This window comes from Trichosurus vulpecula, chromosome 7 (genome assembly GCF_011100635.1).
Source record: "Trichosurus vulpecula isolate mTriVul1 chromosome 7, mTriVul1.pri, whole genome shotgun sequence".
NCBI classification, from domain to species: domain Eukaryota; kingdom Metazoa; phylum Chordata; class Mammalia; order Diprotodontia; family Phalangeridae; genus Trichosurus; species Trichosurus vulpecula.
In genome coordinates, this window is record NC_050579.1 from 201618219 (window position 1) to 201645385 (window position 27167).

Sequence of the window (27167 nt, forward strand, 5' to 3'; positions counted from 1 at the left end):
GTTCTTGCCACATGACTAGCCCTTCTTTTTAGACGATTCGTTTCTTTTATGATATCCTTTACACTGTTTCTCCTATAAAATTCTTTATTTATAATATGTTACAACCTGCTTACATACACCGTGTCCTTCTCCAATGCCATTTGGGTGATCTTCTATTAATTTCTTTGGAAATCATAACTTTCCGTGACTCACAGATATACATCACCATAAGAACATAGGCATTTTTAAAAAAATAGGCTTCATTTCAAGGTCAAGCTTGGTGCCAGTAAAAGAAGTTTTCAGTTTCCCAAAGGCACCCAGCCTATTTTCCACAGCTTATTCAATTCTGTCAAGCAGAATGACATGAAATATTCTCACCATGGTTTTGAACAAGAGTGTGATTATGCTTTTCCATTTTATTTCAAGGGCCATCATCTTGTTGATCCTCTTTCCATGGTAATAGAATGTGGGTGCCTTCAGGGAACAATCTCCATAACACCTCTCAGAGCCCTCTTTCCTGGGCTATTACCAAAGACTCAGGGTGTGTGAAATGATATCATATCTTATGGTCCCTAAATGCACAATCCCAAGTCAGGTGAGTCTGCCCCAGTAGTGTCAATTTCGCATTTCAGAAGCAGCTTTGACTATCATGACGTTTTGATATACAGAGATAAGGAGAAGAAAGAAATTGATTAGAATGGTTTATCATGGAAGCAGGGTTAAGGTTATGAAATGCAAAAGGGTTAAAGAAAACTTGAGCGGAATTTTAAGAACATTTAAGAATGGTATGTTCAATCAGAATGTAGGATAGCTTCTCAGGGGAAGCTGCGAAAACTACACGAGTTGGGATATTTATAACTAGGCTCAACTAAGGAATAAAAATATGCAAAAGGGAACCATCTTGCATTGGCAGAGAATAAACTGGCTGACCTCATTGACCTTTTGCATCTCAAAATTCTGCAAGCATATGAAAAAAAGATAGATATTTTCTTTTCTCATTGGAAGTACTAACAACTTGGGCATTCTGACCTCTGTCTAAAAGAAAAGGGCAATGTCACTGAAACACTGTGCCAGAAATCCTATTGAAAGCAAGTCTGTCTTTGGTCTACTTTGTAATTAATTAGCTTTGCTGGAATTATATTTTAAAAGGAAGCATATAACATGGATAGTATGTAGATATGGATAGATGATAAATAGACATAGGTAGATAGACATAGGTATTCCTTGAAATGCACAAACTTCCCAGTTTGTTTACTCATTTCCCATGACCTACTCTTCTATTCCATCTCACTATACTCAGAGATGGATATAGTCTTGATCTTGCTGTCACCTACCAGTGTTCTAATTCCATTTTCATGAGCTCTTAAATTCCTTTACCTGATCACAATCATTTTTTTTTCTTAGAGTATTGTCTTATAGTATTTCCTTTGCCATATGTATGTATGTATGCCTTATGACCCCCTAACCCTTTCTGTCTTCACTCTGACCTCAACCCCTCCATTCTCAGCTGCTCTCCCTCTACCCTTTGTCTCATAGTGAACCAGCTCAAGTCTATACTATCATCTACTCTCAAACTTCCTACACCTTTGCCTACTGTCAATCATGCCCTGCCAAGCCCCAAATCTGTGTTATTCCCACCATCTAATACTTTCATTCCTATTCTCTTACTGAACAGATGGACAAAGATGGAGAAAATCACAAAACCATGCTCTCTGGGTCCACTACAAATTTATGTTACATAATCTTAACTGGGCCCTCACAAGCAATCCTACTGCACCTCCATAATTGATTCCTGATCCCAATTACCATGGGGGCTCTTCCAAATTTTGTCGTCCCTCCTCAAATCTCCCATGATTTTGCCTTTTCTTGCCTTCTCAGCTGAGAATCTTGACTCATATTTCACTGAGAAATAAAGACCTTTCATCTAGAACTCCCTTTTTCCCCCTCCTCTTCATCTCACTTCACTTGGATGCCTTCTCCCATTATCTCCTTCATCCCTGTCTCACCTGAAGAGGTTTCCCTACTCCTAGCCAAAGCAAACCACACTACATTCACAAGACATTTCATTCTATCCTATCTCCAGTAGATAACATATAGATCCCTCCATCATACCTATTCTATTACTGTTCTTCAATCATCCCATGACTTCTGGCTGCTTCCCTGCTGCTGACAAGCATACCCCTGTCTTTCCCAAATCTTAAAAAAAACCTCTCACTTGATCTGTTCATCCCTGCTAGGTATCATTCTATATCTCTTCTCCTTTTTGAGACTAAATTTCTTGAGAAGGACATCTGCAACTCATGCCTCCACTTTCCCTCCTCTTACTTGCTTCTAAACTCTCAAACATCTGGCTTCCAACCTTATCATCCAACTGAAACATCTCTCCAAAGTTACAAATGTTCTCTTTATTGCTAATACAGCGAGCTTTTCTCAATCGTCATCCTTCTTTAACCCTTGCCAGTCCCTGACACTGTCAATCATACTCTTTTCCTTGATGATCTCTTCTCTTTCACTTTTTGTGATAGTGGTCTCAATTTCCTTTGTTGAATTTTCATGTAGGTTATGCCTGTTAACTGTGAGTGACCCCCAAAGCTCTGTCCTAGGCTCTCTCTTCTTCTCCTTCTAAACTATCTTTCTTGGTGATCACATTGGCTCCCATGGATTCAATGATCATTTCCATGTAAACAACTCTTCAATCTATTTATCTAGCCTAACTTCTCTCACATCCAACTGTCTATTGGATATCTCAAACTGAATGTCCTATAGACATCTTAAACTCCACGTGTCCAAAATTAAACTCACTATCTTTCCTCCAAACCCTACCCTCTTCTTAACTTCTTTATAACTATAGGTATCACCATTGTCCCAGTCACCAAGGCTTGTAACCTAGGATTCATCCTCATCGCCTTACTCCCTCTCATCCCTCATATCCAATCTTCTGTCCAATCCTGTCAATTCTTCTTTTGCAACATCTCTTCTATACACTCCTTTCTCTCCTCCAATATTATCAACTCCCTAGTGCAGGTCCTCATTACCTCACATCTGAACTATTGCAATATCCTGCTGGTGATTCTTCACGACTCAAATCTTTCTACATGCCAACACATTCTCCACTCAACTACTAAAGTGATTATTACTAAAATCCATGTCTGACCACATCATTTCCACCCTTATCCCTTATTCAATTAACTGCATTAGTTACCTCAGTTTACTTTTTAAATCCATTTATAATTTCTAATTTTTCAATCTTATTAAGCTTTACTTTCCTCTCTCTTTCTTTCTGTCTTTCTTTCTTTCTTCTTTCATTCCTTCCTTCCTTCCTTTCTTTCTTCTTTCCTTCCTTCCTTCCTTCCTTCCTTCCTTCCTTCCTTCCTTTCTTGTTTCTTTCTTTCTTTCTTTCTTTCTTTTTTCTTTCTTTCTTTCTTTCTTTCTTTCTTTCTTCCTTCCTTCCTTCCTTCCTTTCTTTCTTTTTTTCTCATTGTCCTCCTTGTTGTATAAGACTAGCAATGAAATCTCTGGCTTAAAGGATATGAAAATTTTAGACTCTTTCTTAGCAAAATTCCAAAATACTTTTCAGGATGTTTGGACCAATTCACAGCTTCAGCAACAGTAATTAGTGTGCTTGTCTTTCCATAAGAAAGATTATCTCACCCAAGCCCCCCATTTTCCAAATTTAGAAATTCATATTTAATAAAGCAATATGATTAGCTCAGCACTCAACATATAAATGCATTTTTAATAAAGTGAATCATAGGAAAAGCACTAGGGGGATAGACATTTTGAAAGGAATTTTGGTCTTTTTTAAGCCAATAGTCCTCTAATTTATCATTTGTATAAATCTTATCACACACACCCCCATATATCAGGACTGTTTAAAATTGTACAATATGTGTTTATCATTTATGATTAAATAGATTTAAAAATAATAGCTAGCATCTCTATAGTATATTAAGACTTGTGAAGCACTTGACTAATATTATCTAATTTTATCCTAACAATAACTCTGGGAAGTAGGTGCTATCATTGTCTTCATTTTACAGATTAGGAAACTGAGGCAGACTGAGGTTAAGTGACTTGCCTAGGATCAGTTACTAAGTGTCTGAGACAGGATTTGAACCCTAGGTCTTCCTGAGTGCAGGTCTAGCATTCTATTCACTGTGCCACCTAGCTCTCAAATTTGTCACAGAATCTACAAAACAAAAACCCATGAAACACTCCCCACAATCAACCAAAAACAAAGTGAGTACCAACTACATTATAATCTCCTAAGGGGCAGGAACCTAGCACAGCATGTGTTTATTTTATTTACTTATAGGAAGGAAGGAAGGAAGGAAGGAAGGAAGGAAGGAAGGAAGGAAGGAAGGAAGGAAGGAAGGGAGGGAGGAAAGGAGAGAGGAATAAATCTAGCTAGTAAACCCCAAGTTACATAGGCAGCTTCTGGTCATCAAAATTTACCTTCCTTTGGAAAGGAAAAGGAGAAGGAGAAGAAGAGGGAGAGGAAGAGAATGAGCTGAGTTACCCAACTATCTGGGTCCCCTTTCAGGCAGCTCGGTCTACTCAAAGGTTGTGTTTGTTGTTCATTTTTGAAGAAGACCATGACATCAGGGAAATGATGACATGACTTGCAGTTGACTTGGATTTGAGTGAGGGAGGACTGCGCAAGGTCACCAACCTCACTTTCTCCTCCAGAGTCATCTGGATCCAGTGACTTGATATTCATCAGGATGACTGGAGATGACCCAGGATGCAATGGGAGAGGCCCTTTTAGGCTGAGGCCTTTTCATGATGTCATGGTCCTCTTTGAAAATGAAGGGTAAACACAACCTGTTATTTACTTATAACATTAGTTTTTTTAATAATTGAGTTCCAGATTCTCTCCCTCCTCATCCCTCTCCTACCCATTGAGAAGGCAATCAAAATCATATCAGTTATACATGTGATATCATGCAAAACGTTTCCATATTAGTCATGTTGCCAAAAAAGCAAGAAAACAAAGTGAAAAAAGTATGCTTCAATCTGAACTCTGATTTCGTCAGATCTCTAGAGTTGGATAGCCTTTTTCATCATGGGTCCTTTGGAATTATTTTGGATCATTGAATTGATCAGAATAGCTAAGTCTTTCACATTTGATCATCTTCATACTATTGATGTTACTGTGTACAAAGTTCTCCTAGTTCAGCTTGCTTCACTTTGCATCAGTTCATATGAGTCTTCCTAGGTTTTTTCGAAACCATCCTACTCATCATTTCTTATAGTATAATAATATTCAATCACAATCATATACCACAACTTGTTCAGTCACTCCCCAATTAATTGTACAGTGTTGATTGTACCTAGTAGAAACTTATGAAAGGTTTGTGGAAAAAAAAAACTACAGTACAGCTTTGGACAAATTGATCTGGACTTCAGGGAGGTATAATGGATAGAGGTTGGACCTGGAGTCAGAAAGATGTGAGTTCAAACCCAGCCTCAGACACTTTTTTGCTATGTGACCCTGGGCAGTCAATTAATGTCTGTTTATCGCAGTTTCCTCATCTGTAAACGAGGGATAAAATAATAGCACTTATTTCCCAGGGTTACCATGAGGATAAAATGAGATATTTGTAAAGTGCTTTGCAAACCTTAAAGTGTACTACATAAATGCTAGCTATTTTTGTCATTACAAAAGAAATATTTTGACTCATAGGAATAACAGGAATGAGCAGTTTCTTAGTAGGATAAATGGCTCCAGCAAATTGTACCTACATTTGCCTTTGGAGCTATCCTTACTTAGGTTGCCAGAGTGCAATCTCACAGGATATTTTCTATCCAGGTGGTCAGTGTTTACTTAATTTTTCTCCCAATATCTAACATGGATGTCCACCAATTATTGAAACTGGGGAATTTTTTGGCAAACATATTTCTCTGGTGAGATCTATTGTTAAAAAAATAGGAGGGCAAAGAGAAAAAAATTCTGATGACCTAGCAATTAGAAATGAATAGTATTGCTATGGTTTTCTAAAACAAACAAAACAAAACATAGAAATATAAATAAATCAAGAGGAAGAGTGTTCTGCTCTAGGGTGCTAATACAGGAGAGATGGAGTGTTTCCGTACTGGGGGGGGGGGAGTTCCTTCTCAACCACTTTACACAGAGTAGTCTTTGAAGACTACCTTTTGTACCTTCATCAGCCATGCTACCACTAGGAATCACCCCCAGGATGTCAGGTATGGTTGTCCTATTCCAGTATCAACATATCCCCACCCTCCAGCCCCAAGAGGCTAAAGGTGATCTCACTGAGAAATGTCCCATAATGAAAAAACCTGCTGATTAGACCATCCACAGAATGAGTGGGAAATCGGAAAAAAAGCTATTTAGTACTTACTATTTGCCAAGCAGTGTACTAAGCTTGGTGTGGGAAGAATATGGAAACAAAAGATAGGTCCTGTCCTCAAGGACATTCTAATAAGGAAAACCATGCCTCCTCCATTAACTCAATTTGTCCCAGGTCCAATTATTCCTGGTCATTGTTCTGAATGTTTTTAGAAACAAGTACGAAAAACAAATGATGAAAAGGCTTGGCGCCACCTGACTTCACAATGTTAAATATAAATCCCCAAATCTTAGTTGACAAGGTAGAAGCCAAAGGCTTTGATTGAAATAAGTCTTGCTCTTTTTGCGTGCTCACTTTAGTTGCCTCTGATAAAAACACACCACCAAGCAACAAAATGCCATATGAATGCTTTGGTAAGTCTGAACAGGAGGGGTGCATAAGAATCTTTACATTATCTGATTCCAGTGCTGCTGGTGGTGTAGCAACATGTTGTAGTCATACCTACATAAATCAGAAGCACTAGAGGGGATAGAGTGCAATAGATAGGAGAAAGAGATATGGAACGACATTTGTTCTTTTCATTTTCTCTCATTTTATACCCTGCTCAGCACATTCCACATTAAGATTTCCTGCTGATCTTCCTAAAAGGGATAAGAAGTGTATTTCATTAAATATGTCTGCACAATTTGGTTCTGAAAAGAGGACTTGTGTTCCCTTACTTCAAAAAATATTGTGGAAGAAGAAGTAAAAATCTTTGGTATGAATTTTCAATTAGCTTGTAACTTTATCATCCTGTAACTTTTTTAGGGGATAACCAATCATTCCCCAAGAGAAGAGACCACATGGAGGAAGCTGATACATTCCGTCCCTTCAGGATATTCTATTATCTCTGAATCCCAAATCTGTAAACACGCAGGACAAGTATTAAGAAGCTGGCAAAGTGCCAAATTCTTCCTCAGCTACCTGCATCTAACTCCTGTTAGTACAATGGACAGGATCTGTCCTGATTTTTAAAAAGGCTGCCTTTTGTTATGATCCAGGGGTCTTTTCCACAAATGAGTTTGTTGATCTCAATTCAGCTTACACATCCTGTTTTCATCTCTTCTTTCCCTGAGGATTGGCCACATTACTTATTAAGCATGGTTTCTGTACAGTTAAGCATTTTAAAAGTCTTTAGCATCAGGTTAAGCTTTCATGGGGTTTTATTTTTGCCTATTATCCTGATGACAACTACTGTTTGGATCTTACCTGAGTACCCGTGGCAAAGTTTTTGCATTTGACTCCTCAAATTATCCAAGGTGAGGAAGCTTAGCCTGTCTACATTTGGTGAGTGACTGTCAATATTACTGTGTTGCTTGGCTAGGGAAAAGTTACGTTTCTCTGCTGATTATTTGTCTTGTTGAATCAGGACTCTGAAAAACAAGATAGAGGATGAAGCCAACTAGGCAAATCCAGCCTCAGACACTTACTAGGCGTGTGATCCTGCATAAGTCACTTAACTTCTGTTTGCCTCAGTTTCCTTATTTAGAAAAAGAGAACAATAACAGTGTTTATCTTCTGGGGTTTTGTGAGGATAAAATGAAGTATTTGTCAAGCGCTTAGCAAACCTTAAAGTGCTTTCTAAATGCTGGTTACTGTATTATTCTTTTTGTCATGATTATATGTGATCGACTTGTAGCTGTCTGCCTACAAACTTCCCAACAATAAAGCAAACATGAAAATGTTGGGGAAAAGTCTTTAATGGTAGAATTGGATCCTCTTAAGGAATTCATACTCTGCTGTACATTGTCTAATCCTTTTCTCAAACATTTCATGGCTCATATGCCAAGCTGGCTTCATATAGAGAGAGAATAAATGATAGCCTACACGAAATGATTTGAAGGCTGCCAAGAGACCTAGTTAGTTTGGTACAGGATAAATAAAGCCAGAGCTGGAGTAATGAGATTCAGAATTGAATACTGACTGCCACTTACTAGGCATGTGATTATAGGCGAGTGACCTAGACTCTTTGAGACTCAGTTTCCATAAAATGGGGGCAATATTTGTTTTACCAACCTAACAGGAAATTGCTTGTAAAAAGTCAGATGCCATATGGATATATCCATGACCCAGAACTTCCATAAGCTCTGAGATCTTTTGGACCACATTCAGTCTCAGGGACTTCACTAAAAGAACAATATCTATGACTCATCATTGCCCCTAACATGAGTTTACTCTGGGAAATTTCTGAAGTACGGTTTATGGATAGCTTGTGTCTAGTTTTCACGAATATGGTAATGGTGTCCCCAGCTTCCAAGCTGGCATTCAATATAACAAATACACTTCAGGAATAGGACAGCCTGTATTTTACTCCTAGGAAATTCAGAAGGACTCACAGTATCTAACAAATAGATACAAAAAAACACACAAAGCTCTTGCTGTAGACAATAAATAACCAATATAATTCTTCACTCTCTCTGACCCCTAGGATGCTAGAATCCTTTCAACTTAGTGCCACTCTGTGGTTTGATTTCCTTTAGGAAGGGAACTTAAAGCAAGGTTGCCATTGGAGCAACACCCTAACATTTCATTGACTCTCTGTTTCCCACAGGATCCTACATGGTCCCTCCTCATCCTAAGACTCTGTGATATGAACTCTTCCTGAAGGACAACCCATACTTTGGGGCTGCTTCACCTCATATCTTCACTGTCCAAATAATTCCTTGCAATAGCACATGATGGCAAAGTCTCCAGCTTTGGTCCCTTTTTGATCCTCCATCCATGGAGGTCACATGGATGATCCTCTCCTCTCTTCAAAAGCCGTGCTCTTGAGAAACTCTCTTTATGTATCTATGAAACCAAATTTCCAAATTCTTGAATTTGGGCTTAACCCCCCCCACCCCCCCACTGCTTTGGATGTTGCCAAATTGAGTTTCACATCTCTGATTTGTACTCAAAATAGGACCCAGAAAATGGAGGAAAGTAGGAAGGAACTCTCCTTTCTAGGCACCATGGGAGATTATATGCGGTTCCCATGTGCTTCTTCCCCAGGGCAGCCATTAATGACTCTTGTTGTTGGAGGGAAACAGTGGACATATGCAGGCTTTAGCCTATCCCAAGAGCCTAGGGCCATGTGCTCACATATCAGGTGAATGTGGGTCCAGTTTGATGAACTCTGTCTATTACCTCTGCCTGCCAGAGGCCAAAAAGAATTTTAGCAAGTTGCTTACACTTTCACAAAATGGAGAGAGGGTTGGGATTAAATGACCTCTGAGATTCCTTCTGTTTTCTAGAGCTATATGTTATAGTGGTGTGTTGTTAATAGTTAGCAGATGATAACTATGCTCTTGGGTCTCTGGGGGCTGTCACTAAACTCACACTAGTTGATAGATTTGAGCCTCATTCCAAGATGTCAAAAGAAGAGTCAACACTCAAAAGATGTCCCACTTATGAAGAACTCATCTCCCAACCCCGAATCCCTGGGAGCACAGGTGCTCTAATACCATTGGTCCTCTTAGACCTTGGTGCTCTTAAGAACAGGATGTCAGTCTCCTTCTCTATAAACTACTTCATATCCAGAGGCATCACCAAGCACTGTCTTCTAACACCCTCTGACAACTTTTCCCTATTGTTCCCTGGAAATTGTCTAATCCTTTTCTCAAACATTTCATGGCTAATATGCCAAGCTGGCTTCATATATAGAGAGAATAAATGATAGTCTACATGAAATGATTTGAAGGCTGCTCATTTAGTGGGGTTTTCTCCAAGACATACCTATGCCCCATAGCCCCCTCACTGGGACCAACTAAGAGTGAGACCTTGCTACATCTGCAGACTTGGCTTGGAAAGGCAGAGTGGATGATGATCAGGCATATTAGGTATTAAATCAGAGAGGCCCGAACCTGCAGAGGCCAGAGAAAAGGACATAGTACTGTCCTTTTGGCCATTAAGTGGCTGAAAAGAGTTTTTTTTAATAATGATGTTAAGCATGACTTATGCTTATCATCTTGCGTAGAAAAATTATGAGTATTTTAAGTTAGCAGAAAACATTGTGAAGAAAAGTTGGTCAGGCTGATAACATGCTGTCCAGACACTGTAGTGTCATGGAGACCGTATGGTAGAATAGAAAGGGCAGTGCAGTTACAAGACCAAGGTATGTGTATGACTAGCCTATTAAAGACAGACTTAGAGAAAGAAGAGCATAATGGTGTGATTTCCTGGGGGAAAAGGAGGAGAGAATTATACTGGAAAAAAGGGACTAAGTTTGTTGATTTCTATATCCCTCCATATATGGATTATGGAGCTAGAGCAGGTACAACCTGTTAACTTATTGAAGAGATAAAGATAGGAAACTCAGGTTGGTTTCCAAGGAAATACATAGCTATAATCCATGTGCTTGTGGTAAAGAAAAAGAAATTAATTTGAAATATTTATGATACATTGAGAAAATGTTTTCTAAGACCAAAATACATCATCTGTTCACTGGTTTTAGGGGATGAGGGAATAGGGACTGTACCTGTGATTTCACTGGCATACTAGCTCCTGGTTGAGCCAACTTTCTCTTTCATTGAAGGTTGGCCCTTACTTTACAATACATAGTCTTAGAGAATCGCCATAAGCACTGAGAGTTTAAGGGATTTGCCCAGGGTTACACAGCCAGCTGCATCAGGTCTTCCTGCCTCCAAGGCTAGTACTTTATCACTATGACACACTGGCATCTCTGATTTTAGATGTAAGGAAATTGTTTTCTTGAATTCTTCACCAGGTGCATACTAAATTCAGATAATTCTGAAACATGTAGAGCATTTTTCTTTTTTTTAAAGATACCTATAATATGATTGAAAATAGGCAGGACTAGTAGGTAGAATGTTGGTCTTGGAATCAGGAAGACCTGGGTTCAAATTCTGCCTCTGACACCAGCTGTGCTACCTTGAGTAAGTCGTTTAACCCCTCTGAGCCTCAAACAACACTTTCTAAGGTTTTTCTGGCAAGTTATAGGTTAATTTCAGTCCGAGTCAATGGACTGAATAGCCACTGTAACAGAATCCTGAATCCTTAAGTATTGATTCTTCGCAAAGAGTAAGATTGTTAGAACGACTTTGAAACGGAACTAATATTTAAGCAGATGCCTGTATTCTTCTCCACATATATGTGAGTGTGTGCCTGGATATATGTGCTCACGGTGGTGCTGCAGGGGCCCAAAAGAAGTAGCAGTAGATGATACAAGAAGATATGCCAAAGTGTGAAACAGATGACTACATAAGGCACCAGTATGATGGAGTGCAGAAATGACCATATTTCCTGTGCTTTGCAAATCATTGCCTAAATTTTCATCAATGTATGATACAAAGTGAGGCCTTCAAGTCAAAATCTGATCTATCATCACTCCAGATCTTTCAGAGAAAATTATTTCAGATCAAAGGAATTCCAATGTGGGAGAGGTGGAGTCCTAGGGAGTGACTTATATAGCAGTTTGGGAAACCCATGTGTCTTCCTTTTGCTATGTAACAGGTCATGAGTTAAATCTGAATCTTTCTATTCATCACTTTTTTTCTTCCTGTGGCTTGAGTCAGACCTCTTTCTTTGCCCACAGACATGCTGTGATGAAACACAGTAGATCCGCTATGAAATGCTCTGGCTTCCATTACAAGGAAACACCTAAGAGAACAATGCTTTGTTCACCAGGGAAGGCACACGGGATGGTCTAGGATTGTGAAAGCTATTTCCTGAATGTACCATAAAGGATGGGGAGGGAGAGGGAGGGTCAGCATTAGGAGCCAGTTTTTCTATGTTTTGTGAACAACGGTTGGGGCCCTAGGGGTGTCACAGAAACAGAGCTATTCAATTCCAAGGACTCAGTTCAGAAAGGGAACAGGGATGTAGATTTCAATACTTGTTACCAGAATTGAATGGCCCCTATCTGAGAGGAAACATCATATAATATTTATTTTTTTCTATTGTAAACCTGGTACTGTGAAAAGCTTTCCCCTAGGCATTGCATTCAGAATGGAGATAGGCTTTCAGATAACATGGCTCTTGTATTTAATATGGAATGGGTGTTGAGGAATATATTTCATTGTGTTAAAAAAAAAAAGAAAAAAGCTAGGAACCAATGGTATATTGTTCTACTTGAAAGCTATTCAATGGTGTAAGCTACTGTATTTTTAATGGGTTCAGGGACCCCAATACTTCAATAGTCCAATGGATCTGTGATTTCATCAAGGCAGATGTTCTCTTCAAGTGAAGTCAACAAGTATTTATTAAGTGCTTACTATGTGCTACACTGTGCTAAGACCTGGAAACACACACAGAGAAAGATAGTCCCAGCACTCACAAATCTGTATTCTGGGTGGGGGGGTGGGGGAAGAGACAAGACATAAAAGGAAGTTGAAAAGCAGGAAGTGGGGGTAGGGGTGGAGGAAAAAGTACCGTGGTTGAGAAAGTTGGGAGAGTCATGAGTAGAATCAAGAAAGGAGTGAAGAAGGCTGGCCAGGGTGCTTTCCTGAAAACGTATGCTGTGGAAGGAACCAGCCAATCAGAGGAACAGGCTGAAAGGGCAGATTATACTTCCAATGTGAAAAGGCCAGGGCTGGAGTGAACTTCCAGTGTGAGTAGGTTGCTGTGGCATTGTAGATAAAATCCAGAAAATTAAGAGGAGAGCCTGATGGAGGCCTTGGAATCTAGCTAGTCATTTATTTAGTGCCTACTATGAGGCAGGCACTGTGCTAAACATTTTCAGTGATAGAGATCCTGAACAAAACCCTTCATAACTCTCCCTCTCTTCCTTTCTAGTCTTCTTACACAGCATACCTCCCTTCCCCACCCCACCCTATGTACTCTATGATCTAGTGATACTGACTTCCTTCTGATTCCTTAAACAAGATAACCTATCTCCCTATCCTGGGCATTTTATTTCTTTTTTTTGTATATGTGTATTTTTAACTAATTTATTTTTTGTTTTCAACATTCACTTCCACAAGATTTTGAGTTCCAAATTTTCTCTCCATCCCTCCCCTCCCTGACTCCAAGATGGCATGCATTATGATTATCCCTTCCCCCAATTTCCTTCCTTTATATCATTACCCCTCCCCTTTTCCTATCCCCTTCTTTTCTGTTTTCCTATAGGTCAAGAGAGATTTCTATACCCCATTGCCTGTATATCTTATTTCCCAGTTGCATGTAAAAACAATTTTTAACATTTGTTTTTAAAACCTTGAGTTCCATACTCTGTCCCTTCCGCCTTCCCCACCCACCCTCATTGAGAAGGCAAACAATTCAATATAGATTATACATGTGTAGTCATGCAAATCACTTCCATACCAGTCATGTTGTGAAAGACTAACTATATTTCCCTCCATCCTATCCTGCCTCCCATTTATTCTATTTTCTCCTTTGACCTGGTCTCTTCTCAAAAGTGTTTGCTTCTGATTACCCATTCCTCCCATTTGTCCAACCTTCTATCATCTCCCCTCTTATCCCCTTCCCCCCTACTTTCCTGTAGGGTAAGATAGATTTTCATTCTGAATTGAGTATGTATGTTATTCCCTCCTTAAGACAAATCTGATGAAAGTAAGGTTCACTCATTCTCTCCATTTGGAGTTTTATGACAAATCTGATGAGAGTAAGGTTCACTCATTCTCTCTTGCCTCCCCTTTTCCCCCCTCCATTGTAAAAGCTTTTTCTTCCCTCTTTTATGTGAGATAATTTACCCCATTCTACCTCTCCCTTTCTCCTTCTCCTAGTACATTCCTCTCTCACCCCTCATTTTTTTATATATCATCCTTTCATATTCAACTTACCCTGTGCCCTCTGTATATATATAATATATATATATATGTGTGTGTGTGTGTGTGTGTGTGTGTATACATATATGCATGTATGTATTATGTATGTACGTTCCCTCCAACTACCCTAATACTTAGAAAGGTCTCATGAGTTACAAATATCATCTTTCCATGTAGGAATGTCAACAGTTCAACTTTAATAAGTCCCTTATGATTTCTCTTTCCTATCTACCTTTTCACGCTTCTCTTGATTCTTATATTCAAAAGTCGGATTTTCTATTCAGCTTTGGTCTTTCATCAAGAATGCTTAAAAGTCTTCTATTTCACTGAATATCCATTTTCCCCCCCGAAGGATTATACTCAGTTTTTCTGAGTAGGTGATTCTTGGTTTTAATCCTAGCTCCTTTGACCTCTGGAATATTATATTCTAAGCCCTCCAGTCCCTTAATGTAGAAGCTGCTAAATCTTGTATTATCCTGATTGTGTTTCCACAACACTTGAATTTTTTCTTTCTTGCTCCTTGTAATAATTTCTCCTTGACCTGGGAACTCTGGAATTTGGCAACAATATTCCCAGGAGTTTTCTTTTTGGGATCTTTTTCAAGAGACAATCAACAGATTCTTTCAATTTCTATTTTTCCCTCTGGTTCTAGATTATCAGGGTAGTTTTCCTTGATAATTTCTTGAAAGATGATATCTAGGCTCTTTTTTTTGATCATGGCTTTTGGATATTTTAAATTCTCTTTCCTGGATCTATTTTCCAGGTCAGTTGTTTTTCCAATGAGATATTTCACATTGTCTTCTATTTTTTCATTTTTTTGGTTTTGTTTTATAATTTCTTGATTTCTCATAAAATCATTAGCATCCATTTACTCCATTCTAATTTTTAAGGAATTATTTTCCTCAGTGAGCTTTTGGACCTCCTTTTCTATTTGACCAGTTCTGCTTTTTAAGGCATTCTTCTCCTCATTGGCTTTTTGGACCTCTTTTGCCATTTGGATTAGTCTATTTTTAAGGTGTTATTTTCTTCAGCATTTTTGGGGTCTCCTTTAGCAAGCTGTTGACTCATTTTTCATGAATTTCTTGTATCACTCTCATTTCTCTTCCCAATTTTCCCTCTACTTTTCTTACTTGATTTTCCAAATCCTTTTTGAGCTCTTCCATGACCTGAGACCAATTCATATTTTTCTTGGAGGCTTTGAATGTAGGAGCTTTGACTGTGTTGTCTTTTTTGGGTTGTCACCTTGTAAGATCTTCCTTGTCACCAAAATAAGATTCTATACTTTTATTTTTTCCTTGATGTTTGCTCATTGTCCCAGCCAATTACTTGACTTTTTAGCTCTTTCTTAAGGTAGGACTCTGCTTCCACTGTGGAGAGTTTACTGTCCCAGCCTTCAGGGGTTTTGTGCAGCTATCTTCAGAAATACTTCTAGAGACCTGTTGATTTTCAGCTCTTCCAAGGTTGTAGGATCGAAGGAAAGGTGTTTACTCCTCTCCTGCTCTGTGTTCTGGTCTATGAGTGACCACAACCACTCTTTTCTGCCTTGGAAATGTGAGGAGGATTCCCTCTCCACTGTCACCATGAGCTCCACCATGCCAGCACTCCTTCTCACCCCAGGACTGCCACCCAGGACTGCAACCAAGATCCAGGCATGGGCAAAGCAAGAGAATCCTGCCTCAGTGCTAGCAAAGATATTACTGCAGTCCCCCTGTGATCAGCCTCTCAATCTTCTGCCACCCCCCCCGCCCCATCCCACCTGTGGGCCAAGAGCTCTGGAAGCAGTCACTGCCACCATCACCACTACCACCACTGCCACCTCTGCTACCACCACTGCCCTGATGCTGGGGCCAGACAGAGCTCCTCTCTCACCCAGGCCAACAGACCTTTCCTTCTGACCTTCTAAGTTGTGTTTGGCACTTGTGAGTGGAGAAGTCTGGAAACCACCACAGCTGCTAGTGCTTCAGTTCCCTGAGCCCTGCTCTGGGTTTGTGAGTCCCCCTCTACCCTTGTCTGTGCAGCTGCAGCCCACGCTGGACTGCACTCTTCTCTCAGACTGGGGCAACAGACCTTTCTGTCAACCTTTCAGGTTGTCTTAGGCTGGAAATTTGTTTCACTCTGTCATTTTGTGGGTTCTGCTGCTCTAAAATTTGTTTAGAGTCATTTTTAACAGGTATTTGGAGGGGTTTGGGAGAAAGCTCAAGCAAGTCCCTGCTTTTACTCCACCATCTTGGCACTACCCCCCGGGCATTTTTACTGGCTATCCCTGATGCCTAGAAAGCTCTCCTTCCTCAGCTCTGCCTCATGGCTTCCTTAAACTTTCAGCTGAAATCTCACCTTCTATAGGAAGTCTTTGCCAACCCTTTATTCTAGTGCCTTCCCTCTCTTGATCATCTTCAATATATCCTATCTATATCTTGTTTGTACATAGTAGATTACACATTTTCACTATTAGTGAAACAGTACCCAATGTATAGTAGGTATTTAACAAATGTTTATTGACTGACTGACTGAATCTCCATTTGGGGTTTACTTGGCAAAAATAATGGAGTGGTTTGCCATTTTCTTTTCCAGTTCATTTTTCAGATGAGGAAATTGAGGCAAACTGGGTTAAGTTGCTTGCCTAGGGTCACACAACTGGTAAGTATCTGAGGTCAGATTTGAACTCAGGGAGATGAGTCTTCCCGACTCTCGGCCTGGGACTTTATCAACTGTACCACCTAGCTACCCCATATACAAATGTAGGTATGTACAAAATAAATGCAAAAGTTTCAATGTTTTATTGTTGGGGCTACTTTAATTATGTTTACACTACTCCAAAGTTGCTTATTTTCAGTTGTCAATTGATCGCTACTCATCCCAATCCTAGTCCTCTCTTGTTTTAGTTTCTATAAATGATTAACTGGAAAATAACAGGTGATGAAACAGAACTGTGGAAAAAATAATTCCACATCACCATAACTTCCCACCTGCTTACTCCCATGTATGCAGGCTCATGTGTAAATCATGATACAGATCTCTGTCTCCTAGGAAGATCTTTCCTGCTCATTCTATCTACTATGTTTTTTTAATAAGTTTTCAAAATTGGAATATTAAATATCTATTTAGCTTAGTTCAGAATCAACTTTTCTTTGTTGAGAGCAAAAACATTTTTCTCATGATGGTTGATACTTTCACCTAAAGCCATAGTTAGAGCAAATGGGGAAAAGTATTTGATGTACCCTATCTGGTAAAGCAGTAAATCTGCTCCAGGATGCTAATTATTTGGAGTTAAATAATTTTTTTCCAGAGTCAAATACATGTTTCTTTGTGGGTTTTATTTTTGTATTGTAGGTGGGAATGAGATCCCGAAATCAAGGTGTTGAAAGCTCATCAAATGGGCATTTCTCCTGCCCTCAACCCTCTACTGTCACCATTGCTGAAGATAAAAACCTTCCAGAAGATGCAAAGAAAAAGAAAAAAACAAACAAAAAGGAGGGTGATGTCATGGTTTCAGCAACTGTCAAACGGCACTTGAAAACATCTGGAGAAAGAGAACAGGGGAACAAGAAATCTCTAGAGTTATCCAAAGAAGATCTCATCCGACTGCTCAGTATAATGGAGGGAGAATTGCAGGTAAAACCCACTTTTTCTTAGCTATTATTCCCATATGATAAATATATTTTTATATATACATCGTATATAATGCATAAAATTATATAAAATAAATAATAGTTCATATATGTATATATGCTGTAGGTATGTGTGTATGCGTATGTATGTGTATATATATGTATATATATATGTACATATATATATGTAAATATGGCATGTATAATCCAGACCTGTAATTTCATCAGTATGGATGGCTCTTTTAAAGAAAGTCTTTCTACTATGTAGACTGGCATTTCTTTAGCAAACATAGTCTTAGTTATCATTTAATCAAAAAGCATTAATTAATGCCTACTTTGAACCAAGACTTGGCTAAGCACTGAGGATACAAAGAAAAAACCGTATCAGTCCCTGTCCTCAAGGGCTAACATTCCAAAGAACTAAAAAATAGAAGTATGGATACACATACACACAGACATATTTATGTCTATCTATACATATATGCATATGTATGTGTATGTGTTTGACAATAGCCATCTCTAGGGTGGGGGCAGGGTAGGGAAGAAAAAAAAGGAAAAAAGAAAGTTACACAATAACTTTATTATATATTTAAAAGGAATAGCAATTTGTATATAATAGATTTGCAGTTTCATGTATAATCATGTTTTTTTTTCCTCTTCTACTATGTTATGGAAATATTTGTTTTATTTCTTAAGTTCAGAGTAAAATAAATTTTCTGAAAAAGAGTTAACATCCCAAAGGGAGAGACCACATGTAGATCAATGCTTCACATAAGATACACGCAGAGTAGGTGATAAGTAACTTCAGGGATGAATAAATAATGAAGACATTGATATCTGGGGTACTTGGAAAGACCTCCTCCAGAAAGTGATCCTGGAGCTTACTTTTCAGTGAAGCCAGAAAGTCTAAGAAGTAGTGATGAGGCGGGGGAGAGCATTCCAGACACAGGGAATTCAGACACAGAAATAGGAGTTGGGGTATCGTGTGTGATGAACATGGTCCAAACTTGCTAAATTTTAGAGTAAGTGGAAGGGAGAAAAATGTGGGAAGACTGGAAAGATAAAAAGGGACCAGGTCATTTATATTTGATCCTAGAGTTAATGAGGTAGGGGTGGGGATGGGGGTGGTGACTGATCATATCTACAATTTAGGAAAATCCCTTTGGCAACTTAGTGCAACATGGTTTGGAGGGAGGAGGGAATTGAGATGGGGGGACCAGTTCAGAGGCTATTGTAATTGTCCAGGGGAGAAGTAATGAGGTCTTAGACTTGGATGTTGGTTTTGTGAGTAAAGGGAAGATAATATTTGAGAAATATTATAGAGCAATCAATAAGATTTGGCAACTGATGGGTTGTATAGGGTGAGGGGTTGAAGATGACACCGAGGCTGCTAACCTGGATGACTGGAACGATAGTAGTCCTCCCAATAGTTCAGAAGAAGGGTAGTTTTGAGGTGGAAGAGATACAAAGTTCTGTCTTGGAATACGATGAGTTCGAGATGCTCAAGGACAACTGGTTTTAAATGTCCCATTGGTAGTTGGTAACATAGGACTGGCCTTCAGGAAAGTTATTAGGGCTAGATATATAGACCCAAGAGTCATCTATATAAAAATGATAATCGAATTCTTAGGAGCAGGTGAAATATCCAGGTGAGGGAGCATATATAGAGAAAAAAGGAAGGCCCGGGCAGAGCCTTGGGGTCACCCAGAATGAGTGGGCATGGTATAGATGAAGAACCGGCAAAAGAGACTGAGTGGGAGGGGTCAGACAGGTAGAAAGAAAGTGATAGCACTTTAAGATTTGGAAAGCACTTTGTATTATCTCCTCTGATCCTTACAACAGCCCTGCTGTTTTTATTCCCACTTTATTGGTGAGGAAACTGAGGCTGATATAGGTTAGGTGATTTGCAAGGGTCACACAATTAGTAAGTGTCTGAGGCAGGGTTTGAACTTAAGTCTCTTCCTGAATCCAAGTGCAACACTTTATCCACTGAACTACAAAACTGCTAGCAAGAACTGAGAGACAAAAATCCATAGAGGAGAGTACCCAGGAGGACAAGGTAGGCAAGAGGGTCAAATGCTATAGAGAACTGAAGAAGGATGAGGACTAAGAAAGGTCACTAGATTTGACAACAAAGAGATTCTTGTTAACTTTGGAAAGAATAGTTCAGGTTGAATCGACAAATCAGAAGCCAGATTGCAGAGGACTTACAAGACAATGAGAAGAGAGCAAACGAAAAAATTAAGTGTAGGTGGCTTTTTTCAAGGAATCTTCAGATATAGTAGTTTTGTGAGGGTTTTTTTAAAGGATGAGGACGTTTGAACATGTTTGTAATCCTCAAGGAAATAGCAGATGAGGAAAGACTGAAGATTAGAGATAGGGTGGGGATGATAGTAGAGGATTCTGGCCCCAAGATCAAGATTCTATGGGGTGGGATCAAAGGTATATATAGCAGGGTTGGCTTTGGCAAGATGAGCCACATTTTCATCAGAAACTGGAGTGAAAGAGAAGATAAAGGGGAAAGATGGCAGAAGAATTTGAGATGAGAAGGAGAGAAGAGATAACTCATATCAATATTTTCTGTGAAATGTAAAGCAAGGTCTTCAGCTGAGAGCATGGGGCAGAGGGGTGCCATCGGAGGCATGAGGGATAAAAGGCTGAACAAATACCATGGTTAAGTGGTATATGAGAAAGATTAGGGAGGAGTAAAAGGAAGGATTACCTTATTTCTGTGAGACCTCAGTTGAGATTAGGTAGCATAAGGTTGTAGTGGGCCAGTCAGCATAGTTTCATGATTCCCTCAAGGTCCATTCAGCAACATTCAGATAGGAGCAAATAAGAATAATCCAGGGTAAAGGTCTGGCAAGGCATGATTAACAACAGGACAAAGGAACAAGGGATTTTGTAAATAGAGGATAGTGAACTGAACTGGTTAAAAAAAGAGGTAGAGATTGGGAAGGGAAGAGGATGTAGCTTGAACAGGGGCACCAGCCTGGGAAAGTACTAAGAGGTAAAGGGACTGAAGGCTATGGTGATGACAAAGAAAAGATTAATTATAAGTAGGCCTTAAGAAGAGAGGAAATGATAGTGGAGTATAATCCAAAAAAAGGAATTTTCGAGTTCTTGAACATGAAGGTAGAATATTTATGGATAATGGCAAGATAAAGGGTATGACTTTTCTTTGTGTATAGCTAAGGTAGAGTGGAGGAGGGGTGAGGAACTGGGAAGTTAGAGTATTTAAGGAAATAACAACATTCCTGTTGAATTCACCTCAAATAAGGGTGGCAGTTGGAGTGGAGAGAAAGACTGATCATGACTTCCAGACACTGTGATCACTGAAAAAAGAGGGAGGGTGTCCTGGGGAAGCAATAGATAATGACTATCAGAATCTAGGCTCAGTGATAAATTTGGATTATGTGAAAGTCAAAAGAGGTGAGGCTGCTGAGTGTTGACAGTAGTGGGAGAGTCTTGAAGTGGCAATGGGGAGCAATCAATGAATCAATAAACATTTACTATGTGCCAGGTATTGTGCTAAGCTTGGAGAGAAAAGAGAGGCAAAAAAGTCCCATCCCTTAAGGAATTTGCATTCTAGTGAGAGATAATGTATAAATAAATATGTATATGATACACATGATATATATATATATATGTATATATATATGTATGTATGTACGTATGTATGTATGTATATAATGTGACCTCAGGAGAGGAGTATTCAGACTCCACCACCCCCAAAAATGAGTTAGGAACAAAAGTGCACCTAGTCCTGGAAAAGATGGCCAAGTATGCAATGTCATCTGGAAGAAGCCAAATCTCGGTAAAAGTAAGAAGATTGAAAGAGCAAGAGAGAAAATGGTATCAAATGAAAAGAAATTTGTAAATTATGGAATAGGTATTCCAGAGGACAAAGTAGAGGACGCAAGTGGATCTGAAGTGGGACATTGGTGGGATAGGATTAAGGTAGATGGTGATAAGAAAAGAGAAAGATTGGGTTCAGGAAGGGGGTTTGCTCTTTAGCAGTCAATATCAATGGTACTGGAATAAGAATAAGAGGAGGCGGAAATATGCTTACCATCTGTTGCTACAGCAGAAGATTTCATGGAGTGAAGGGGTTAGGACAACTTAGGGCTTTTCCTAAAAATGCTGATTCTTTAGAATTTCTTTATGAGGTGAATTTGTCCATTAAATTAGGACAAGATTTGGCACATAACTTGTATGGAGTGATTTATCCAATATCACAAAGCCAAGTTGTAGGTTTATGATGAAAGTTCAGCCCTGCTGTTTCCTAGACCGATCCTCATTATCCTTCACTGCTGTCTGTCTTTCTTTCTTTGCCTCTGTCTCTGTCTCTGCATCTGTTTTGCTTCTCCCTCTTTCTCAGCCTCAAACTAGTTCTCTCTCTCATTAGACCAGATGTTTGGGTCACTAATGGTGATCATGTGACCACCAAAATTTCAAACTCCTGGCTAATAATATTTCCAGGAGTCAGAAAAGAGAACTCATCCTGAGAGAAGTGAAATAAGTGTGTTCATGTTAAGAACCTAGTATTCTTTCAGTTGTGAATATGTGAAGTCCGGAAATGGGGTGAGCTGAGTCAAGTCCTTTGTCACCCTGTCAGTGATGGTTTCAGTAGAGATTGTTGTGATCTCCATTCTGCACCAGAATGGATACTAGCCTGTTTGATGCTGTGTGTGTGTGTGTGTGTGTGTGTGTGTGTGTACACATGCACATGAGTACAAAGAGACAAGGAAATCCACAGTGAAGGCAGGAACACTATTAGTTGTATAAAATGACAAAACACCGTAACAATAATGAAGCTTACCACCCACAGATCAGGAAATATCACACTGCCATTTCACATGAGGTGAAAAGTTTCCAGAGTTATGTAGTTACTATCCACTTCCAGAAAAGGTGATTAATGTTTTTTTTTTCCCTATTAACATTTTTATTTCAAGGAGTCAGGTTAAATTAGCCTTAAGTGTTAAAAACAGTCTTCAATAGGCACACTGTTGTTGTATGAAATAAATAATGGACTTTCACTGAAATCTGTGGTGTAATGAAAAAAGTATTGGTTTTGGAATCAGAGGACTTGGGTTCAAATCCTGATTCTGCTACTCGCTACCTCTGTGAACTTGGGCAAGTCCATTCACTTTCAGGATCATCAGTTTCCTCATCTGTAAAATGGGAAGGTTGAACTAAATGACCTTGTAGCTCTAAATCCATGTTCATGTAAAACAGTAATTCTCAGGGCTCAGGACCTCTCTCTAGAACCTCATATTCTTTCTTTCATACATACAACCTGCAATGGCCCAAATCTGTTAGATTATTATAGCATTCTTGATTTATAAGGCATGCAGGAGCCTTAGGACATATTTAATATATGATCATTACAAATATAGCTCCAGCTTTTCATAACTATGGGGCCACTATGCTAAAATATTAGCAACCTGGGATCCAGCCTGCTCAGTCCCAAATCAGGGAAGGTCCAGAGGAGGGGGTGGGGGATCCAGAACTTGGACAGGGGGGTTAGTGTCCATAGAACCTCCTCCAGAAAGCCCCTTCCCTTCTTCTCCTTTGAAAACCATCCAATGAAAGAAAACTATAGCATGACTAGAGGTAGGGAACTGGCCCATTTAAAGGAATCTGAGAATTTTAAAATAAGCTTTATTGATGCTTCTTGTTTATAAATTTCAGGCATTTTCTTATAAACTTCCGCCCACTGAACTATCAATTCCTTGTCACAAAGAAAATAGTTCAATAAAACTGCTTGAGTCTGACACCAGTATTTCTATTCCATGATAGCATATGGAAACTAATTCAGCAATATGTGATTACTTTAAGTTCAGCTACTTTTTTTCATTCTTTTTGTGTTGTTGCAATCAACCTTTATATTGATTCCTCTAATTCTGCCCCTTTCATTCTGCTTCAGTTCATATACATATTCCTGTTTCCTCCAAATTTCTCATATTCCTCATTTCTTATGAAGTAATGATATTCCATAACATATTTTTATAATGATTTACTCAATTTCATGCCCCAAACTGTGGACAGCTCGGAATCCTTTTGCAAAGTGAATACTCAACCTTTAAATGATGTTTTTGTATGTGTGGTAAATCCACATTTTCCACATATTGGGTTCATTGAGGCTGTAAGTAATTGTGGATAGATCTTATAGGCTCAATTTCATGATCTAAGAAGGGAGTTAGTAATTAAGAATAGGGTGGGAAAGGGAAACAGTGTAGGTAGAGTTGATGAAGATTTGACAGATAGGTGAAAATCTTTGGTAGGCTAAATACTAGAAAAAGGAGGTGGTGAGACTGACAATGGGGTCCATCACAAAAAAGATTAAGAAACCCTGCCTTAAGGAGTCAATAAATACTTTACCTGATGAGATTTGTCAATGTCCCCGACTTGGGCCCTTTGGGAACTGAGACAGATCTTTTAAGCTAGATTCAAAGGAATTACAACTTCAGTAGGTCCTTCAGGAGGAGTAAAATTTGGTTAGGCTCAGAAGAAAATGAACATTCCAGGACAAGAAGCATTTTGCCTCAAAGTGCAGAGGTAGGAATGAGCACTGCATTTTAGAAGGATACAAAAATCATCAGCCTAACTGGAAGAGGAAATAAACTTAGAAAGAGGCTTCTCCTCATGCAGTACCATTTTCTTGCTTATCTCCTTTCTATGTATCCTAAACTATATATTTGTACCTCTTCTTATCTCTGTATCCAGTCTTATTCCATCATTATAGTGCCACTGATTATGTCAAGAATGGTGGGGCAGAAGCCTACTATTTCCAGAATCACTAAGGGAAGAAAGAATACTGGATTTGGAGTCAGGAGAAACCCAGGTTTGAATCACACATACTCCCAGCACTTACTAGCTGAGTGACCTGCGGTAAATCCCTTAACTTCTACTTACTATACAAGTAAATTGTTGTGATGATAAAATGACATACTGCATATAAAACACAGTGCAAATTTTCAACTTAAATATGAGCTGATTAGCATTGTAATTATGGTTCTCATGCTTTACATTTATATTAATAGAATTTAGAGAGAAACAATCCTGGGGCAATTCTTTCTCCTATTATTGTTTTTTGATGTTTAGTGTTTGGCAGAATACTAGCAGGCAGATAAAATGATTGTATCTTGTAACTGAACAAAAGTGTTAAGATGTCAGCTTATCTATAGGCTCACTGAAGGCATCTTCAGGATATAGAATAGAATAACAGGACTGATATGTGCTTATTTTCATCTCTTCTGCTACTTCTCTATATTTTGAGGGCTTTTTATTCCATGTAGTTTGGATGGATAGATGGCAACATCTATTAAAAACATTGTTCTTCAATTTTATAGGGCAATGTCATGTCCTGGTAAGTGTGGGTAATAGTTTCATTTGTAATGATGCTTAAAGACCATTTCATTTTATTTGTTAATTCTCAAGGATGTTTTGGAGTTTGTTTTGGTAGTATGATGATTTGTCATCTGTTAATTAAAGGACAGCAATCTTCTGATATAAAATTATGGCCACTTTTAATTCTTTTAAAAATTTTTAGTTCTTCTTGTTGCTACTGTGCTGAGATTTGCCCAGGCTGCTTTGAGATGACAGTCTGACTTTGCTTGTAAGAGCAGTCCTCCAGTAAAATTGTGAAGTAGGCAGATACTGAAGTAGAAGGTCAGGTTTAATTGAATTGGGGGAAGGGAGGTATTTCAGGGAATGGGAGACCAGCCAAGAGGCTTTTTCAGATGTAATATTTACTCCCCAAACCCTCAGTGCCCTCCTGATATCCTGGCTGCTCGTGGCTTGAAAAGAAAAAATTCCTAAATGAATCGACACTAAGATATTAGTAATGTAATGTCTTAGAAGTATTTATACTTCCAAAACAGACCTTTAGGAGAGGTCAATACTGTGACACATATAAGAGAAGGCTACTTGGAGGGATGGGGGTATTCTTGTAATCTCTCTAATTACAAAATATAGATGACTGCTTACCTATTCCACCTACTTGTATTCAACAGTGGTGTCTGTTGCCCGTGGTGGCAACATTGGAAGAGAGGGGAAAACACACTTATGTTTCCACTTTATTCACTGGTTACATGTACTTTCTAATAATTTGGAACATTTTAACTCTCTGTGTGAAAAAAAAATGGTTACACATTTCCCAGACTAAACTGAAAGTAATTCAACAGCACATCCAAACCATAATTTCAAGTTTCATGATTAAGTCCTTGAATTCTCCAAAAATAGCCTAGAGAGATGTTAAAGGAGCCAGGCACCTTGGCTGTACTAAAAACAACTGAGTTCAAAGGAAATGTAACTGACATCAAAAGCTCATAAAACTGAACTTTGGCACATGGCTGCACTTGTGAAAAAAAAGATTCAGAAACTAGATATGAATATAATTCTTTTTCATGACATCAAAAAGTCTACCATCCTATAGATTAATTTTTTTACATACTTCCATTTGGCTGTTGTAGAAAAGTACCAACCAGGTTTTCATTCCCTCATCTTCCCTTTCTGATTGAAGTTGATGCTACAATATCCTTTCTAAAAGAGGCTAGGAGAGAAGTAATTTTAAAAATTACCAAAATTATTGGGAATTTCCAAATCATTTGTATTTTTCTCCAGAATACTGAGGCTGTAAATCTCTCTCTGATTTACAAAGATTTAGAAGCAAGTCACCCTTCTTGATGATCAGTCTCAATTTTATACTGGTTAAGTCAGGAGCCTGATTGGGTGAAAGGTGAAAAGAGGCCTCAAATTTCTGAAGATCATTTGCAAAATAGATCATTTGCTGGTTGGCAGCAGACTGGGTTAACGGAAATAGTGCTTAATTTGAAATTGGAGTGTCTGGGTTTTACTCCGGGCTCTGCCATTTACTACCTGTGTGGCCTCGGGGAAGTCCGTAACCTCTTTGGGCTCAGTTTCCTGAGCTGTTAAATGAAGTGATCTCTAAGGTCCCTGCCAGGTCTAAATGTGGAAAAATTTTAGAATTACACTGAAGAAACATGTTCAGTTAAATGTAAACTCCTAGAGGACAAGGAAAGTCAGGTTTTAGTGTCTATATATTTAGCCCCTAGAATATGCCTTGAACATTGTAAAGACTTTAAAAAAATGTTTGTTGAATTGAATTAAACTGAAAAAGGATTCATAGGTTTCTCTTCCTCTTTCTCCTCTGAGCTTCCCCAAGGCTGATTCCTTAGTCCTCTACTTCTCTCTCTCTCTCTCTTCTCTCCCTCATCTATTCTTATTAGGAATTAGGTGTTATAATCGATAGAATGTTAGACAAAGTTAGGAAGAGATGAGTTCAAATCCTCCCTCACACACTAGCTGTTTGACTTTGGGCATCATTTAAACTTTTCTCAGTCTCAGCTACTTTATCTGTAAAATTATTATAATAGTTCCTACCTCACAGAGTTGTGATGTAAGGAACAAATAAGATTAAATCTATTTAACATTTTATTCTTATTTAGTCATTTTAGTAATTTTCTTTTTGCTATATT

At 38.7% G+C, this 27167-nt stretch overlaps 1 protein-coding gene across 2 annotated transcripts in view; it reads left to right on the forward strand.

The window, feature by feature from the left end:
- FILIP1 (filamin A interacting protein 1) overlaps positions 1–27167 on the forward strand; it is a 278842-nt gene that overhangs the window by 94818 nt on the left and 156857 nt on the right. For both annotated transcript variants that reach the window (XM_036766532.1, XM_036766533.1), the window contains exon 2: positions 17387–17668. In XM_036766532.1, the coding sequence (XP_036622427.1) occupies positions 17393–17668 (276 nt within the window). In that variant the 5' untranslated portion in view covers positions 17387–17392. The remainder of the gene's footprint in view (positions 1–17386; positions 17669–27167) is intronic.